The sequence below is a fragment of the Cetorhinus maximus genome, unplaced genomic scaffold (genome assembly GCF_964194155.1).
Source record: "Cetorhinus maximus unplaced genomic scaffold, sCetMax3.hap1.1 HAP1_SCAFFOLD_2077, whole genome shotgun sequence".
NCBI lineage: Eukaryota > Metazoa > Chordata > Chondrichthyes > Lamniformes > Cetorhinidae > Cetorhinus > Cetorhinus maximus.
Genome location: NW_027598017.1, coordinates 16,605 through 37,317, shown reverse-complemented (window position 1 = coordinate 37,317; position 20,713 = coordinate 16,605). Strand labels below are relative to the sequence as shown.

At 43.9% G+C, this 20,713-nt stretch overlaps 2 protein-coding genes across 2 annotated transcripts in view; one reads left to right on the top strand and one right to left on the bottom strand.

Moving 5' to 3' along the window:
- LOC144676913 (uncharacterized) overlaps positions 1-20,713 on the bottom strand; it is a 49,743-nt gene that overhangs the window by 15,249 nt on the left and 13,781 nt on the right. The window contains 5 exon segments of the mRNA XM_078537229.1: positions 11,961-12,109; positions 12,112-12,372; positions 12,375-12,583; positions 18,654-19,066; positions 19,571-19,655. Of these exon segments, the coding sequence (XP_078393355.1) occupies positions 11,961-12,109; positions 12,112-12,372; positions 12,375-12,583; positions 18,654-19,066; positions 19,571-19,655 (1,117 nt within the window).
- Positions 4,913-6,144, top strand: LOC144676915 (uncharacterized). The gene has a single exon (XM_078537230.1). It carries the CDS (start codon positions 4,964-4,966, stop codon positions 6,056-6,058), a length of 1,095 nt encoding a protein of 364 aa, XP_078393356.1. The 5' UTR covers positions 4,913-4,963; the 3' UTR covers positions 6,059-6,144.

The window sequence follows — 20,713 nt, the reverse complement described above, 5'->3', positions numbered from 1 at the left end:
CTCTTGTTCTACAATGCCCCACAAGGGGAAACATCTGCTCATGTCTACTTTGTCTATCCCCTTTAGCATCTTTTATACCCCAATTAGATCTCCTCTCATCCTTCTACACTCTAGCGAGTATAGGCCTAAACTGCTCAATCTCTCCTCATAAGACAAGCCCCGCATCTCTGGAATCAATCTAGTGAACCTCCTCTGACCTGCCTCCAATGCAACAACATCCTTCCGCAAGTAAGGGGACCAAAACTGTGCACAATACTCCAGGTGCGGTCTCACCAATGCCTTGTACAGTTGCAACAATACTTCCCTATTTTTATACTCTATTCCTTTAGCAATAAATGCCAAAATTCCATTTGTCTTCCTTATTACCTGCTGTACCTGCATACTAGCTTTCAACGATTCATGCACGAGGACACCCAGATCCCTCTGCACTGAAGCATTCTGAAGTTTCTCTCCATTTAAATAATAAGTCGACTTTTTATTCTTCTGACCAAAGTGGATAACCTCACACTTATCCACATTCAACTCCATCTGCCAAATTTTGGCCCATTCACCTAACCTGTCCATATCCATTTGTAAATTTTTTATTTCTTCATTGCAACTTACTTTCCCACCTATTTTTGGTGTCATCTGCAAAGTTAGCTATTGTACCTTCTATCCCTGAATCCAAATCATTAATATAGATTGTAAATAGTTGGGGCCCAAGGACTGAACCCTGTGGCACCCTACTAGTTACAGCTTGCCATCCAAGGAGCCCTTCAATTCTCTGTGAATGTCTTTCAAATGCTGACAAATTCCTTCCTTCTTTTGAAATTCCATTTCCTTATGCCTGGGATGCAGACAGTGCTGGACACAGAGGGAGCAGCAAACCTGGTTCAGAGTGGACACGCTGGGTATATCCCTCCTTAAGTAAGGAGACCAAAACTGTACACAGTACTCTAGGTGTGGTTTCACCAATGCCCAGTACAGCTGTAGCAAAACTTCCCTACTTTTATACTCCAACCCTCTTGCAATAAATGCCAACATTCCAGTTACCTTCCTAATTTCTTGCTGTACCTGCATGCTAACTTTTTGAGATTTATGTGCCAGGACCCCAAGGTCCCTCTGTACTACAGCATTCTGCAGTCTCTCTCTACTTAAATAATTTCTGATTTTCTATTCTTCTTGTCAAAGTGAAAACCCTCACATTTTCCCAAATAATGCACCATCTGCAAGTGTTTTCCCATTCACTTAATCTAGCTCTTTGTTTCCTCACAATTTGATTTCCTACCCATCTTTGTATTGTCAGCAAATGTGGCTGCAATACACTCGGCCCATTCAACCACGTCATTAGTATAGGTTGTAAATGGTTGAGGTGACAGCACTGATCCCATAATACCATAAGACTTAGGAGTAGAAATTAGGCCATTCGGCCCATCGAGTCTGCTCCGCCATTCAATCATGGCTGTTAAGTTTCTCAACCCCATTCTCCCGCCTTCACCCCATAACCTTTGATCCCCTTACCACCCAAGAACCTATCTATCTCGGTCTTAAATACACTCAATGACCTGGCCTCCACAGCCTTCTGTGGCAATGAATTCCAGATTCACCACTCTCTGGCTAAAGAAGTTTCTCCTCATCTCTGTTCTAAAAGGTCTTCCCTTTACTCTGAGGCTGTGCCCTCGGGTCCTAGTCTCTCCTACTAATGGAAACATCTTCCCCACGTCCACTCTATCCAGGCCTTTCAGTATTCTGTAAGTTTCCGTACAGTTCTGTTGAAGGGTCATGAGGACTCAAAACGTCAACTGTACTCTTCTCTGCCGATGCTGCCAGACCTGCTGAGTTTTTCCAGGTATTTCTGTTTCTGTTTTGAATTTCCAGCATCCGCAGTTTTTTGTTTTTATCTCTATGTATTTAATTTCTTGTTAAATTAATAAACATTTATGTTAGTTTAGATTAAAAAAAACCTTTTGAGACTGTGGTTTTATTTCTGAATTCAGAGCTGCATCTCAAAACATACCAATTGAAAATATAGGTTATGACATTTGTTCAAGTTTCTATCTGGGATTTAAACAACTCAGCCTTTACCAACTGCTGTGTCATAACATCGCTGCAGTACTACATTACACGACTAGAAATAATAATAAATGTACTTTATTACAGAAGCATAAATAATATATCTAATTTGTACAATATTACACCACTAGACATATCTATGTTGTTACAATCCCCTTAAAAGAAACAAATTCCCAGACAATCCTCAACGGAATAAATCGAAGGACAAGGTTAACTTTTAAAACTTATACTGTAACAATCAAACTAAAATCAACAAAAATGAAGCATGCATTAAAAGACAAATATTATTTGAATAGATAGGATAAATTTGACTTTAAACAGTTTATACAATAAAAAACAGGCTCCACAAAATCACCAGCATTTCCCCCCTCAGCATATTTGGCACTAATTCCAGTTACAGAGTCCCACAACTCTCTGTGCTTCCCAGGGGAGGGAAAGAAAGTGTTTTATTCACAGATGTTGGACAGAGGAGGAAGGTTAAGTGTCTGTGTGAAGTTAATAACAAACGCTGTGCTGTTTAAAACCAAACTCTGGAGAAAATGAGGGGAAGATGCATAGTAAACTCCCCTCCCCCCACTCCCTCAGCTGGCAGCCCAGCGCGCAGGCGCAGAAAGCGCTGCTGACCGTGTTGTCCGGAGCAGGCGCAGTGCGGCTGCCACGAGCAGCCGCTCTCAGTAGCTTTTTGTTTTTATCTTTCCACCGATGCTGCCAGACCTGCTGAGTTTTTCCAGGTAATTCTGTTTTTGTTCTCGATCTCCTTTTGGGCCGCCGTAGACAGCAGCCATGGCCGTGGGGGTTCGCTCCGCGGCTTCTCGCTCTGGCCGGAGCCGCCAGCCGGTTGCCTGGAAACCTTGGCTCGAGAAGGTGCAGGAGGAAGGGGAACAATGGGTGGGGGTGGGGGTGGGGCTCTCGTGTCCGCGCGCCTGGCCTGCCCTGCCGCCTGGAACCCCAGCACGTCACCGCGGAGCAGAGTGATTCCTAATTGGCTGATTCAGGCAGGGTTCCATTGTGGACATCACAATGCGGAAGTTGGACAATGAGCTTCAGACTGAAACTTCCTCCTCTGGGCAACATCTGTGAGGAAATCAGTGTTTCTCCCTTTCTAATCTAATTCTGGTCTTAAATTGTTGACTTGCAGGAACTGAAGGAAATGAAGTTAATCCCGGGAGGGTGCAGACTCTGGAAAGGTTGCCCCAGTTCTCTCAATGAAAGGGGTGGTTTGCCCAGTAGTTGGCCGGTATTTAATGAGACAGTACAGTAATATAGACATTGAGTATTGCTGTAAAAAGAGAGAATCTGTCGAAGCTTTTCATTTGCACGCATCAAAATAGATGTGAGAATGTCAAATTTCAAAGGGAACAATAATTCATATTGTAAAACAGTGAGCGGATTGTTTTGCAAGTGTACTCAGGTCAAGTTGTTGCTTTGGGGTATGCACCAGGGAACAATCATGGCTATCTTTTATTTAAATTCAGAAAATCCGAATCAAATCCAGTTGGTTGAGAGATGCCACTGGGGGAAACGACAAGGAATAGTTGTCCATGTAGCTTTTGTTCAATTGAAAAGGCACAATGCCTAGACAAATTTTCCCGGCTGAGGCCCAGGCCCAATAAAAGATTATCAGTTGGGCTCACAATGTGGCTCACTTACACTTGCTAGAAGCTCCATTTATCCCTATTCCAGGTCCGGTCCACTGCACATAAAGAAATTTTTTAGGAAGTCTTACTATAGCTGCACAGGGCATTGTTGAGGCCACACATTGAGTATTCTGCACAGTTTTGGATTCCTTCCTTAAGGAGGGATATACTGGCTTGGAAGCCATTTGTAGAAGGTTCACTAGGCTGATTCCTGGGATGAAAGATTGTCATCTGAGAAATGCTGAGCAGGTTGAGCCTTAACTCATTGGAGTTTAGAAGAATGAGAGGTGATCTTTTTGAAACAAATGGCATTCTGAGGAAGCTGGACAGAGTAGGTGTTGGGAGAATGTTCCCTCTCATGGGGAAATCTAGAACAAGGGGACACAGTTTAAAAAAGGGGTCTCCTATTTAAGATGGAGATGGGGAGGAATTTATTCTCTCAGAGGAGCGTTAGCCTTTGGAATTCTCTTCCATAGAGAGCAGTGGAGGCCGGGTCATTGAATATATTCAAGGCCGAGTTAGACAGATTTTTGATCAACAAGTGAGTCAATGATTATGGTGGACAGGCAGGAAAGTGCAGTTAAGGCCACATCAGATCAAAAATGATCTTATTGAATGGCGGAGCAGGCTTGATGGTATGAATGGCCTACTGCTGTTCCCATTTCTTATAATCTCCGTTTCCAGGACAGGAAGCGGTGAACATGAATCTGTCGATCAGCTTGAATCGGCACCTTTAGGAAAATTGGGAGGGTGTATAGTCGGTACAGCAGAATGAGAATGTAGGGAAAGTGTGCGGGATGGAGATTCAGAGATTTTGGGGAATGAAAGAGGAAAGAATGTTCCATCAAAATTACAATTGTTTGTTCTGAATTTCTCCCCTGTACTGACAGCAATGACTTTTGTAAACTCCTTTTACAGGACATTAGAGGGGGAGGATTTGCAAATTGAAATCTCAAACCAAACGTCACGTCAACAGTCACTCGGTTCATCACGATGTGAGTATCATCGGCCTTTGAATCTAGAAGGAGAACTGTTTGTCTGTTTTGTCTGCTTCAAAAGGTTTTTAACATCAGTGTGACTGGAAAAGCACCGAGACACACAGGCCCAAGTGAGAGTGTTCCAGTGCATTGACTGTGGAGAAAGCTTTAACAGGTTACACAGCTTGACAAAAACATGAGACCATTAACAGCAGGGAGAGACTGTACATGTGTTCTGTTTGTAGAAGTGTTTTCAACTGATTGTTGAAACTGGAGAGACACAAGGACACCCACACAATGGAGAAACCATGGAAGTGTAGGGACTGTGGGAAGGGATTCCAGAACCCATCTGCACTGGAAAATCATCGACGCAGTCACACCAGGGAGAGACCATTCACCTGCCCTGTTTGTGGGAAGGGATTCACTCTCTCAGGCAACCTGCAGATACACCAGCGAATTCACACCGGGAAGAGACCATTCACCTGCTCTGAGTGTGGGAAGGGATTCACTCAGTCATCTTCCCTGCAGAGACACCAGCGAGTTCATACTGGGCAGAGGCCGTTCACCTGCTCTGATTGTGGGAAGGCATTTACTCAGTTATCCAGCCTGCTGACACACCAGCGACTTCACACTGGGGAGCGGCCATTCACCTGCTCCGAGTGTGGGAAGGAATTCACTCAGTCATCCGCCCTGTGGATACACCAGCGAGTTCACACTGGGCAGAGGCCGTTCACCTGCTCTGACTGTGGGAAGGCATTTATTCAGTTATCCAGCCTGCTGACACACCAGCGAGTTCACACTGGGGAGAGGCCATTCACCTGCTCTGACTGTGGGAAAGGATTCACTCAGTCATCCAGCCTACTGACACACCAGCGACTTCATACCGGGGAGAGACCTTTCACTTGCTCTGAGTGTGGGAAGGGATTCAATCAGTCAACTAACTTGCTGACCCACTGGCGAGTTCACACAGGGGAGAGGCCGTTCACCTGCTCCAAGTGTAGGAAGGGATTCACTCATTTATCCACCCTGCGGAGACACCAGCGAGTTCACACTGGGGAGAGGCCGTTCACCTGCTCCAAGTGTGGGAAGGGATTCACTCAGTCAACCGCCCTGCAGGCACATCAGCGAGTTCACACCGGGGAGAGACCATTCACCTGCTCTGAGTGTGGGAAGGGATTCAGTGATTCATCCCACCTGCTGATGCACCAGCGAATTCACACTGGGGAGAGGCCGTTCACCTGCTGTAACTGCGCGAAGAGATTCAGACTTTCATCCACCCTGCTGAAGCACCAGCAAGTGCATGCTGAGGAGAGGCCATTCACCTGCTCCGCTTGTGGGAAGGGATTCACTCAGTCATCCAGCTTGATGAGACACCAGCGAGTTCACAGATGATTGCAGGGATTCCGCTGTTATTGCTGTTGTTAATCACATCCAGGACTGAACCATGTTCATTCTGACTGTTGGTGAAGTAGGAGGGTCAGAGGGCTTCTTTCCGCTGGGCTGGCTGGTCTCACGGCTTTGCTTCCAGTGAGCTGATGCTCTTTGAGCCTGGGAGTGCACATTCCCACTGAAATGAGCCACAAAGCTGATTAAGTACATTCATTATATCCTAAATAGTAAATAGTGTTTTTCCTACCACTACAGATAGATCACAAATAAATACATTTGTCTCTGTTCCATTGAGTCTACAGCACGGGGCCAGGCCAGTCGACTCAATTGGTCTATGTCAGTATTTATGCTCCACATGAGCCTCCGCTTCATCTCCCTCCATCAGCATATCTTTCTATTCCTATCTCCCTCGTGTATGTATCTAACCTCTGCTTAAATGTCTTCATGTTTTTCACCTCCACCACTCGCTGTGGGAGCAAGTTCCACATTCTCACCACTCACTGGGTAAAGAGGTTTGTCATGAAATCCCTATTGGATTATTGAATCCCTTCATAATCTTAAAGACTCCCACCAGGTCACCCTTCAGTCTTCTCTCTTTTTTTCTGAAAAGTGTCAGTGAAGAAAATGCTTTCGGTTCTGGTATTGTTCTTTTTCTAAATGGAGATCACTAATGTTGACAGTACTCCCAGTTAGTCTAACCAAACAAGTTGAACAGAAACTCCTTGCTTTTCAATTCTATCCCTCTATAATGGAACCCTACATATGGACCATACATTAAAGGAAAGATGTGAATTCTTTGAGAGGCTGGAGACAGGATTTATGAGAACGGCACCAGGGGTGAGGGACTTCAGTTAGTTGGAGAGACTGGAGTAGATGAAATTGCTCTCTTTAGATCATAGAATTATGCATTCGGCCCATCAATTGCATGCCAGCTCTCCAGAGTGAATCAGTTAGTTCCATTGCCCCGTTCCATCCTCACGTACCTATAGGTTTATTTGTCCACCCAATTATCCCCGCTTCTCTTACCCTCGAGTGGAAGCAGATTCCAGGTCATGACCACTCACTTTAAATGCCTACGAGGCTCACAGAGCAAAGAGGGAGGCCATTATGCCCATCATGCTCATGGTGGCTCTTTGAAAAACAACCCAATTAATCCAGTCGCCCTGCAGTTTTCTTTTCCTTTCAAGAATCTGTCCAGATCCCTTTTTAAAGATAGAAGTGAATCTGCTTCTCGCACCATTTTCAGGCAGTGCGTTCCAAATCACAACAACTTGCTGTGTTTCAAAACAAATAATTCAGGATATTGTGTGTTTGAAGTTTCACATAGTATTCAAAATGGTGGCAAAGATGTGGTTATTACACAAAATTAAGGTTCAATCTTTATCAATGATCTTGACGAGGGGATTGTGTGTAATATATCCAATTTTCTGGACAATTATGAAACAATACGTTTCTATAGCACCTCTCAGGACCACAGGACCTCTTAAAGTGTTCTGCAGCCAATGAAGTAGTTTTGAAGTTTCATCATTGTAATGTATGAAACTATAGACAGGGCGGGATAGTCAAATTTCATTTTAAAATTCAATCACTTTCATCCTCTATTCACTGTTATAAGTAACAAGGTCAAGGAAGCCATTTTAAACTCTTAACATGTGGCTTCTTGAAACTTTTGTCCATTGTATAACTTTTCTTTATTAAATACCTATTGGTTTTGTATTAATAGCCAGTCATGAACCAGATGATTATTCAGTAATGAACCTTGAATAAGTTACCACTTAGTGAATCAATGTAATAGATAATTATATTATAAAGGGTGCATCTGCATTTTAAAAATGAACACCATATAAACTTATTTTTTCTAGAAACTGCAGAGCTAGCAGAAATTGTTTAAACAAATAAATTATTTTCTAATTTTGATAAGCTATAGGACATCATATTCTGCCAAAATCCAGTTTAAGAATAAGGCTCATGTTTAATCCAATCAAGATTAGTAAAAAATAAAGCTATTGTTTTCCATAATCTGTTGTTTTGAACCACTGTATCTTGTATTAACCAAATGTATTAATTAAATATTACTGTATTAACTATCAGTCAGTAACAGATGTTTAAGTAGTGAGCCTTAATTGAGTTACAATTAATGAATCAATAATGAATCAGTAGTTATAGTAAAAGACTGAGTTTTATTCACTGTAAAGATGTGAAACCTTCATTGCTGTGTATGTAAAGAATGTGCAATGAAGATAAATGTACTGGCAAGAGAGACCTTCAAGCTCTGATTAGCCTCAACATTTGAAACTGTCTGAAAACCTGTCATTGTATAGAATCAGATAAAGGGATAGTATGAAACAGTTCTATTGTCTTCCTGTCGATGATAATGAGAGAAGGTCGTGTAAGTAATTGTGAATACAATTAATCTAGCAACTAAATTGACCAATTGTCATGTTACAACAAGCCCCACTCTGATGTGAGGTAATGGTCACTTTGGGGATAAAAGTAGAGGTTCCAAAGGTCTTCCTTGCTAGCCAAGTACTGGAGATTCCCAAGGCTGAGTTCCAAGGAAATTACTGTCAAAGAAGGAGCCAGAGAGGGTGACGCTTCTACAGACTGATCACCCACATGAAGTTGTAAAAGTTAATGTCTTAAAATCGTTAAGTAAACCTTTATCTTATAATGTCTGGGGGAGGCAATGGTGTAGTGGTATTGTCGCTGGACTAGTAATCCAGAGACCCAGGGTAATGCTTTGGGGACCAGGGTTCAAATCCCACCATGGCAGATGTTGGAATTTGAATTCAATAGGAATCTGAGATTAAAAGGCTGGTGATGACTCATGAAACCATTGTCAGGGAAGGAAATCTGCTGCCCTTACCTGATCTGGCCTGCATGTGACTCCAGACTCTTAAATGCCCCTCTGAACAAGGGCAGTTAGGGATGGGCAATAAATGCTGGCCTAGCCAGCGACGCCCACATCCCATGAATGAATAAAAAAAGTTTTTTTTTAAGTTTACTATCCAGAGAAGTCTGCCTTTGCCTTAATTGGTTAAAATCTTGTTTGGACCAAAGTGAATTTATTAAGTGGCAGGCTGAAATCAATTAAGTTACAGATCGCAAGATCAGATAATATAAATCTTAAATTTAAGATATTACATTTATATAGTGTCTTTCACAACCACAATACATCACAAAATGAAGTACTTTTGAAGTGTAGTCACTGTCGTAAAGTTGGAAACATGGCAGCCAGTTTACACACAGCAAGACCCCACAAACATCAAGGTGATAATGAGCAGATGATCTGTTTTTAGTGATGTTGAATGATAAATATTGGCCGGGACACCTGGGATAGCTCCCCTGCTCTTCTTTATTGGCCATGGGAACTTCCATCTCCGCCCAAAGGGGTAGACAGGGCCCTTGAGTTAGCAATTCATCCAAAGAACAGCAGCTCCAACAGTGCAGCACTCCCTCAGTGCTCGCACTTGGAATATTGACTTTGCTTTTTGTCCTCAGGTCCCTGGAGTGAGTCTTCAGCCCTCAGCCTTCTAACTCAGAGATATGAGTGTGATCCACTAAGCCATGGCTGACAGTATAGACAATACAAAGTTAGGAAGGGAAAGTTATCCTTTAAATTCCCCACATTTTGCCTCTAGTGCCTAAATCTAATAATCAAAACTCCAATATAAATAACATGTATTTGACTGACAAATGTTAGTGTTGGCTTACAGCCACAAGTTTTGAGCTCCCATTTGAGCCTCTGGCTCCTTTCTGTCTCTTGCTCATGTCAATGATGGAGCTGAGGGCTGAATTTAGCTGAGAATAACAGGGTCTGCATCGCATTTCAGAAATTGCCATGGGTGTTGACTAATAGGAAGATGCTGGAAGGCTGATTGGGAAGTGGGCCTCCAACCAATTGAGGAAGGAGTGGGGGGGGGCGACCGGGGCTGATAGTCACGTGACCCCTGGGGTTCAGTTCCCCTGTGAGCAAAGCGGGGAGTGATGGGAACAGCGTACAGAGGAGCTGTAGAGAAACCATTTGGGTCCAGAACATTGTGCACATCCTTTTACTCTGGTTGTCTTTGATCCTTAAGTAATTTTCTTCTTTTTAACCATGTTCTGTTTCATGAATAAACTTTTATCAGAAAAAGTATTTGATTTTGCTGGGCTTTACATGATTAGATTTATGCACTTTAGAGAAGAGTGGGAGGCTCTTTAACAGAAAATGAGTCCCTCTAAGGTAAAGGAGCCACAGGGGGAGATGAGATTTTATTTTTGACACAGCGATGTTAGAAAATGGGGTTCAGGGAGTTAATTAACCCTTTGTCCCCCTTTCCCAAACTCTTAAATGATTCACAGTGATAACAATTATTGGTGACAGTGGCTAGATATTATTCAACTAAGAGCTGACACTTGCTCATGTCTGAGCAGTAGTATCAAAGTGCAGCAGCATTACCATTACACTCTGGATAGAAGCGCAATCTCCACTCAAATGCTCCCTGGTCTGTCCCAGACGCCATGGTTCCCACATAGAACCATAGAAAAGTTATAGCACAGAAGGAGGCCATTCGGCCCATCTTGTCCATGCCAGCCCGAAGACACCCAGCAAGTCATTTCTTCTCAGGTTCTGGGAGATTTGATAGAGGTGTACAAGATTATGACAAGTTTACATAAAGTGGACAAAGAACAGCTGTTCCCATTAATTGATGGTACAAGGATTGGGGGACACGGATTTAAGCTTTTGGGGAGGAGATGCAGGGGGATGTGAGGAAGAATATTTTACACAGTGAGTGGGAATGACCTGGAACTCACCGCTTATAAGGGCAGTGGAAAAGGAGACAATGAATAATTTCAAAAGGAAATTGGATGGACACTTGAGGGAAATAAACATTCAGGGTAACAGGGATAGAACAGGGCAATGGGACTGACTAGTTTGCTCTGTCGAGTCGACATAGACTCGATGGACTGAATGGCCTCCTTCTCTGCCCTAATGACTCTGTGATCGAAAGACAGAAATTTCAGCTGCTCCCGTCTCTCCGACTAACTGAAGACTCTTATCTCTGGTGCATTCTCACGATTCTCCTCTGCGCCCTCTCGCACAATTTCACATCTTGTCTAAAGTGCGGGGCTCAGATGTCGGGTTCCTTTCTAGAGGGACAGAATTGAAAAGCAGGGAGGTTATGTTCAACTTGTTTCGAACCGTGGTTAGACTACACTGGGAGGACTGTTAACATTTTTGATGTCCATTTAGAAAAGGGAAATAAAGGCACTGGAGAAGTGGCAACAAATATTCACAAGAATAATACCAGAAACGAGAGCATTTCAACCCTCGCGAAAGTCTGGGGCTGCTTTTCTCTAGAAAAGAGAAGTCTGAAGGGTGACCTGATGGGAGTCTTTAAGATTATGAAGGGGTTTAATAATCCAATGGGGATTTCATGAGAAACCTCTTTATCCAGTGAGTGGTGAGAATGTGGAACTCGCTATCACAGTGAGTGGTTGAGGTGAACAGCATGAATACATTTAAGGGGAAGCTAGATACAAACAAGAGGGAGAAAGGAATAGAAGGATATGCTGATGGGGGAGATGAAGAGGGGTGGGTGGAGGCTGATGTGGAGCACAAATACTGACATATACCAATGGAGCCGACTGGCCTGGCCATGTGCTGTAGACTCAATGGGAGAAAAACAAATTTATTTATTTTAGATCGACCTGGTAGGAACAACACTATTTACTATCCAGGATAAATAAATGTACTTCATCAGCTTTTGTGGATCATTTCAGTGGAAATGTGCTCTCCCACATTCAAAGAGCATCAGCCCACTGGAAGCAAAGTCATGAGACTGACCAGTCCATCAGAAAGAAACCCTCTGGCCCTACCAACTTTCAGAATGAACATGGTTCAGTTCTGGATGTGATTAACAGCAGCAATAGCAGCAGGATCCAATCTCTGGAAGCACTGGTGAGCTCGCTGATGTCTCAGCAGGTGTTGTGACTGTGTGAATTCCTTCCCACACTCGGAGCAGATGAATAGCTTCTCCCCACTGTGAACTCGCTGGTGTGTCACCAGTTGGATAACTGAGTGAATCCCTTCCCGCACTGAGAGCAGGGGAACGGCCTCTCCCCAGTGTGAATTCGCTGGTGTGTCTGCAGGCTGGATGACTGAGTAAATCCCTTCCCACACACAAAGCACATGAACGGCCTCTCCCCAGTGTGAACCCGCTGGTGTGAAAATAGGTTGGATGAATCACTGAATCCCTTCCCACACTGAGAACAGGTGAAGGCCCCCTCCCCACTGTGAACCTGCTGGTGTCTCAGCAGGTTGGATGATGAGGGAACCTCTTCCCACACACAGAGCAAGTGAATGGCCTCTCCGCAGTGTGAACTCGCTGGTGTATCAGTAGGTGGGATGACTGAGTGAATCCCTTCCCACACTCAGATCAGGTGAATGGCCTCTCCCCGGTGTGAACTCGCTGGTGTGTCAGCAGTGTGGATGATCGTGTGAATCCCTTCCCACACTCGGAGCAGGCGAACGGCCTCTCCCCAGTGTGATTGTGTCGATGAATTTCCAGCACAGACGGGGAACGGAATCCTTTCCCACAATCCCCACATTTCCACGGTTTCTCCATGGTTCAGGTGTCCCTGTGTTTCTTCAGGTTATTCCACAGTCAGTACACTGGAAAATTCTCACTTGGGTGTGTGTGTCTCAATGCTTTTCCAGTCACACTGATGTTTAAAACGTTTTGAAGCAATCAGAACAGACAAACATTTCTCCTTCTAGATTCAAAGGCTGATGATATTCAGCTCCCATGAATTGAATGACTGTCAGATCTTGACGTGATTTTTGTATGCCGATTTCTGTTTGCAAATCCTCCCCTTCTAATATCCTGTAAAAGGAGTTCACACATGTCATCAGTCTAGAATAAAAATTCAGAACAGACAATTCTAATTTCTAAGGAACATTCTTCCCTCCTACGCTCCAAAATGTGTAAATCTCCATCCCACACACTCTCCCTCCTTTCTAACTCTGCATTACCTAATGTTCACCCTCCCAATTCTCCTGAATGTGGCAAATCATGCTAATTGACAGTTCCACACTCACCGCTTCCTGTTCTGGACAGGGAGGCATGAAAATCTATCACAGGACTAAAAATGTGTGTAATATTCAGTACTCCAATACTGATATAGAGATACTGCACTCCATTGTGGAGCTGGAGGTACAGTACTCTATTGCTGAGTGATACAGTGCTCTACTACTGAGTTAGAGATACAGTACTCTATTACTGAGCTAGAGATACTATACTCTGATGTTAAGTTAGAGATACAGTACCCTAAAGCTGAGTTAGAGAGACAGTACTCTGCTGAGTTACAGACACAGTACTCTGATGCTGAGTTACAGACACAGTACTCTGATGCTGAGTTACAGATACAGTACTCTGATGCTGAGTTACAGATACAGTACTCTGATGCTGAGTTACAGATACAGTACTCTGATGTTGAGTTAGAGATACAGTACCCTAAAGCTGAGTTACAGATACAGTACTCTGATGCTGAGTTACAGATACAGTACTCTGATGCTGAGTTACAGATACAGTACTCTTAGATTTACTTGGAACTTGCTGCCTACGATGCTGGTAGAAGCAGATATTAACAATGATTTGAGGATGAAATGAGTAGGCATTTGAAGGAAATAAACTTGCAAGACTATGAGAATCTACAGGGTGAATGGAACTGCCTGGATTGCTTTATGGAGAGTGAGTGAGGACTAAGCTTGCCAACTGTGATGAAATGTATTCCTGGAGGTTTCACCGCATGATTTACCTCCATGTTCCAGCTGTTAATCAACCAACACAGCCAACCTTGTGGCACACTGCCTTCCTATACCAACTGGAAAGCAAAAAGACTCATTACCCACTTGGATAATGCTCAACTGTCAGCCAAGCAGCCTTCCACGCCCTCCCCAGCTGCCCACCACCCCACCTCCATCCCCACACACATTTTCAATATTTTTATATCTGGCAAAGTGAAATGTTCTAAGAAAATTACAAAAAAATACAATCTTTATTAATTTCCTGATGAATTTTCTCCAGGGTTGCACACAGCAGTGAACTGGAGAATGGTCTTCAATTCCTGGAGACTCCAGGCTAATCTTGGAGAGTTGGCATGGACTCAAGTCACTGAATGCCAAAATGACTCTATGGTTGGAAATGTAAAATGCTACCACCTCATATATTACAAGAATAGAAATAATAATAAATGTACATGATTAAAGAACCATAAATAATATCTCTAATATGTATCATATAACAACACTCGACATAACTCTTCCAATATTAATTTACTGTCCCTTAAATGTCAGCCATCTCCTGGGGAAACCATCCCCTTAATTATGAACATTAAGAAAGAGACCATCCTTTTAGCCAGACAAATAAATGTGTCGAGCTGAGGGAGCAAAGGATCTCAATGTCTTTAAGAGTGAGAGATGGGCTAACCTTTCCAGAGTCTGCACCCTCCCTGGATTCACTTCATTTCCCTTCAGTTCCTGCAAATCAACAATTTAAACTCAGAATTAGAAAAGAAATGGAAAGGGGGAGAAAAGAAAGTGTTTTACTCACAGATGTTGGACACAGGAGGAAGTTTTCGTCTCTGTGAAGCTCAAGCGCTGGAGACACAAAGCCTGCGCTCTGATTGACTGGAGCACCAGAGTACTTCCGGTCCTCCAAGTCTTCCCATTGGTCAACATCTCAACATAATAAAAATTGGGGGGGAGATATGGGCTCTCCTCCACACATGCGCAGCTTCTCTCTCCCTTGGTCATGCGCAGTCCCGGGTCGCCTGCCGCGTGGCGGATGGAGCGGTTTCACCAGCGCGGAGGATTGTGGGAGCTATGGCCGCCATTACTCATCCGGATCCCAATCTCGAAGCTCGTCAGACCTGGATGAAATGTGGGGGTGGGAGGGCGCACTGACAGAAAGTATGTGGGTAGTTACTGTATTTTATTGTGACGCCCCCTTAGCCAATCAGTTTGTTAACTTCAAGCGTAAGGATATAGATTTAAATACAAGCGGAAAGTGCTGGAGATACGCAGGCCTCGGCTATTAAAGAAAAATATTCCAAGTGCTTTTTTAACCACCTTATCTACCTGTGCTGTTACCTTCAGGAGTCTGTAGGCATACACTCCAGGGTCCTTCTGTTCCTCTACATTTCTCACTATTCTACCATTTGTTCTGTATTCCCTTGCTTTGTTAGCCTTCCTCAAATTAATTACCTCAAAATTCTCTGGGATTGAACTCGGGGTTTCCCTCTTTAAACCTTTTCACCCCTCTAAATCAATGTCAGTACTGAGAGAATGCTGCACTGTCGGAGGTTCTGTATTTCAAATGAGAGGTTAAACTGGGGTCCCATCTGCCCTCTCATAGGTACATAATATATTTACAGCAGAGAAGGCCATTCGGTCCATCATGTCTGTGGCAGCCAAAAAAGAACAATCCAGTCTAACACCACCTTTCAGCTCCTGGTCTGTATCCCTGTAGGTTACATCACCTCAAGTTCATATCCAAGATTTTTTTTTAAATTATGATGAGGATTTCTGCATCTACCAACCTTTCAGGCAGTGAGTTCCAAACCTCCACACCTTCTGGGTGAAAAAATTACTCAACTCCCCTCTAATCCTTCCAGCAATGACTCTAAATCAATGCTCCCTGGTTACTGGCCTCTCTGCTATGGGAAATATTCACTCTATGTGGGCCCCTCAGAAATACATACAAATCTTCCTTCAGCCTCTTCTGTTCCAAAGGAAAAAAACCCAGCCTCTCCAATCCTTCCTCATTGTTAAAATTCTCCATTCTTGGTAACATCATCATAAATGTCCTCTGTACCCTCTCTGGTGCGATCACACTCTTCCTGTAATTTGGTAACCAGAACTGTACACAGTACTCCAGCTGTGGTCCAACTAGTGTTTTATACAATTCTAGCATAACCTCCCTGCTCTTATATTCTAGACCTCGGTTATTAAAGGAAAGTATCTACTGTGCTTTCTTAACCACCTTATCTACCTGTGCTGCTACCTTCAGGGATGGTCGGAGATAAACTCCAAGGTCCCTCTGTTCCTCTACATTTTTCACTATCCTACCATATATTGTGGTAAATCCATTGCCTTGTTAGCCTTCACCAAATTCATTACCTCACTCTTCTCCGGGCTTGAATTCCATTTGTCACTTCTCTGCCCACCTGACCAGTCCATTGATATCTTCCTGTAGTCTAAAGCTTTCTTCCTCACTATCAAACCCACAGCCAATTTGTGCATCATCTGCAAACTTCTTAATCATAACTCCTATGTTTAAGTCTAAATCATTGATATATATCACAAACAGTAAGTGACGGGTATTGTTACCTGTGGAGCCCCACTGGAAACAGTCTTCCAATCACAAAAACATCTATTGAACATTACCTTTTGTTTCCTGCCACTGAGCCAGTATTGGATCAAACTCGCTACTTCCACTTGGATCCCATGAATGTTTAATTGACTGATCAGTTTGCCATATGGATCCTTATCAAAAGCCTTGCTAAAATCCATATCGGCCACAGCAAATGCAGTACCCTCATCAACCCTTCTTGTTATGTCCTCAAAAAATTAAATTGATTTAGTCAGACACAGCCTTCCCTTGACAAATCCATGCTGACTGTCCTTGAGTAATCCGTGCCTTTTCAAATCAGGATTTATACTGACAGTAACAAGGATTGGGAGAGACCTCAGTCAGTGTACTGAGAGAAACGCAGGGTGAGGGAGAGAGATAGTGAGAGGGAGAGACAGAGAGAGTGAGAGAGAGAACCCAGTTAGTGTACTGAGAGAAACACAGTGTGAGAGGGAGAGAAAGATAGCCCAGTTGGTGCACTGAGAGAAACAGTGTGAGGGAGAGAGAAAGACTTCAGTCAGTGAACTGAGAGAAACACAGTGTGAGGGAGAGGCAGAGAGAAACCCCAATTAGTGTACTGGGAGAAATACAAAGTGAAGGAAAGAGAGAGTGCAAATGTATGTCATCTTCCAGGCAATTTATCATTGTTTATGATAAATTGTTGGAGAGAGAAAAAAAATATTATTTCACCCAACCTCCCAATGTTGACAAATTATTTAAACAATTTGAATGTTCCTGGAAAAAAAAGAGACATGTCAAAGCTTTTCACCTAGCACTCATCAGGATAGATGCAAGAATACCATATTTCAAAGGGAACAATTAATACTGAGAAACAGGGTGCTGGTTGGATGGCAAGTCGAATCTGATTGGTCAAGATGTTGCCCTGGCGAATACATCAGGGAACAATTGTCCCCCATGTTTTTGTTTAATTGAAAAGGTGCAATGCCTAGACAAATTCCTTTTGCCTGCAGAGGACCAGGCCATGCATATGAATATTAAAAAATCCAGGACAAAAACAGAATTACCTGGAAAAACTCAGCAGGTCTGGCAGCATCGGTGGAGAAGAAAAGAGTTGACGTTTCAGGTTCACATGACCCTTCAACAGAACTGAAGTATAGTTAGGAGAGGGGTGAAATATAAGCTGGTTTAAGGTGGGGGGCGGGGGGAGAGAAATTGAGGGTGGGGTGGTTGTAGGGACAAGCAAGCAGTGATAGGAGCAGATAATCAAAAGATGTCACAGACAAAAGGATCAAAGAGGTGTTGAATTTTTCCAGGTAATTCTGTTTTTGTTTTGGATTTCCAGCATCCGCAGTAGTTTTTTGTTTTTAAAAAATCCAGGATCTGGTTCCAGTCCACATGTTCACCAAATCTAATCATTTCTTCCTTCAGCCATATCTTATTTGTGTAGCACATTTTGTTCAAATCCATCCATTAGTTTTTTAGACATATTGTTACAGACAGACAAACAAACAGGGTTGAAAACAAACTCTGTAACTCCAAAGCTGAAAGAATAAATGTTCTTATTAAGAGTGTCCATCTCATTGAAGAGGCTTCAGGCAAATCCACATCCGGCAACCTGCTCTGAAAACTGTTGACATTTTGACAGCTGTGACAAATTCCACCCCAGCAGCAGAAACAATCCACAGCATTGTAAAACAATCACCATTCGAAATAAAACAAATCACAAAAATCGAAAAGAAAAAATCAATTCTACCGATCTGCCAATGTGAGCGGATCCTTGAAAAAAATTCCAGGATCCCGATCTTCACCAAAAATAAATCAGTTCTTCTGTGGTTCATACCCTGTCAGTGTACCAGGTTCCGGTAAAATCTGCCATTAGTTTGTGAGATAAATTGCTTACAGACAAACAGAATAACAGGGATGAGAACATTACCTCCACCCATCTTCAGTGGCAGAGGTACTGTCAGTACATTGAGCCCCGATGTCTATTCTCAGCCAGCATTATACAGGGGGAAAGGAGTGGATTCTCAGACCAGAAAGATGATCCCACAATGTACTCAGTGGCCTCTGAAGGGAAGCAGCCTCAGTCCACAAGAAATTCTTGCACCAGCCCCCACCACCCCCTCAGTCAGCTGGCTTGTGCTGGCTCCTGCTGGATGATCCCACATGGAATGAACATGGTTCTGTGCTGGATATAATTAACAGCAGCAATGACAGAAGAATCTAACCCATGCAGTCATTTATGAATTCGTCGGTGTCTCAGAAGGTTAGATATCCGAGTGAATGCCTTCCCACACAGGGAGCAAATGAACGGTCTCTCCCCAGTGTGAACTCGCTGATGTGTCAGCAGGGTGGATGAATCTCTGAATCCCTTCCCACACTCATAATAGGTGAATGGCCTCTCCCCAGTGTGCACTCGCTGGTGTTTCTGCAGGGTGGAAGAATCACTGAATCCCTTCCCACATTCAGCGCAGGTGAATGGCCTCTCCCCAGTGTGAACTCGCTGGTGTGTCAGCAGCGCAGATGAATGACTGAATCCCTTCCCACACTCACAGCAGGTGAACGGTCTCTCCCCAGTGTGACTGCGTCGATGAATCTCCAGTTTAGATGGGCATCTGAAATCTTTCCCACATTCCCCGCATTTCCACGGTTTCTCCATGGTGCCGGTGTCCTTGTGTCTCTCCAGGTTGGACAATCAGTTGAAGCCTCGCCCTCACACAGAACACATGTACAGTCCCTCCCCACTGTGAATGACGTGATGTTTTTTTCAGGCTGTTTAAACGGGTTGAACTGGTTAAAATCTGTGCATTAGAACACCCTCACTCAGGTATTTGTGTGTCTCGGTGCTTTTCCAGTCACACTGATGTTTAAAACCTTTTGAAGCAGACATAACAGGCAAACATTTTACCCTCTAGGTTCAAAGGCTGATGATATTCAGGTCCTGATAAATCGAGTGACTGTCAGATCTTGAGGAAACATTTGGTTTGAGATTTCTGTCTACAAACCCTCTCCTTCCTAATATCCTGTAAAAGGAGTTTACAAAAATCATCACTGTCAGTACAGGATAGAAATTCAGAACAGACAATTCTAGTTTCTATGGAACGTTCATTCTTCTTTCATCCAAAAGTCATCCCAGACACCTCCTCCCCATTCTTACTTTGCCGCACATAACTTTGAACCTCCCAATTGTCCTGAAGGAGCGATTCATGCTGATCGACAGACCATGGTCAGTGCTGCATGTCCTGGAACCAGAGACCGAAAATGTTTATGGAGGCTGCTGGTATGTACATATAAGTGGACTAAAAATGTGTGACATATAGCACTGTATTTCTTAATGAGGGATACAGTAGGAAGGGGTGTGACGTCCACAATGGAATTCTGCCTGAATCAGCCAATAGGAATCACTCTGCTCCGCGGTGACGTCCTCGGGTTCCAGTCTGCAGGCCAGGCGCGCGGACACGGGAGCCCCACCCCCACCCATTGTTCCCCGACTCCTCGAGCCAAGGTTTCCAGGTAACCGGCTGACGGCTCCAGCCAGAACGAGACGCCGCTCGGCGAACTCCTCCTCCCCCACACTGTCTACGGCGGCTGGCTGGTCCGAAAAGAGATCGAGCGCGACCGATGGCGGCAACTGCACTGCGCCTGCTCCGGACAGCGAAGGTCAGGTCAGCACCTCTTTCTGCGCCTGCGCGCTGGACTGTCAGCTGAGGGAGTGGAGGAGGGGAGTTTATAATCTGTGCTCCTTTATTTTCTTCCACGTCATGTAGTTTGACTTTAAACAGCACCGGATTTGTTCTTAGCTTCACAAACGAGGATAGGTCAGGTGGGCAGAGCAATGGCAAATGGAATTCAACCCGGAAAAGTGTGAGTTAATGCACTTGGGGAGGACTAACAAGGCGAGGATGACACTGTGAATGGCAGGACCATGGAAAGTACTGAAGATCAGAGTGACCTTGGTGCGCATATCCACAGATCCCTGAGGGTAGCAGGGCAGGTAGATAAGGTGGTTAAGAAGGCATATGGGATACTTGCCTTTATTAGCCGAGGCATCGAATACAAGAGCAGGGAGGTTATGCTGGAACCGTATAAAACGCTGGTTAGGCTACAGCGAGAGTACTGTGTGCAGTTCTGGTCACCACATTATAGGAAGGATGTGATTGCACTGGAGAGGGTGCAGAGGGAGATTTACCAGGATGCTGCCTAGGCTGGAGGGTCTGAGCTGTGAGGAGAGATTGGATAGGCTGGGGTTGTTTTCCTTGGAGCAGCGAAGGTTGAGAGGGGGCCTGAAAGAGGTGCATAA

Bases quoted from the DNA above. Each gene is read 5' to 3' on its own strand.
- LOC144676915 (XM_078537230.1), top strand. From the start codon at position 4,964: ATGGAGAAACCATGGAAGTGTAGGGACTGTGGGAAGGGATTCCAGAAC.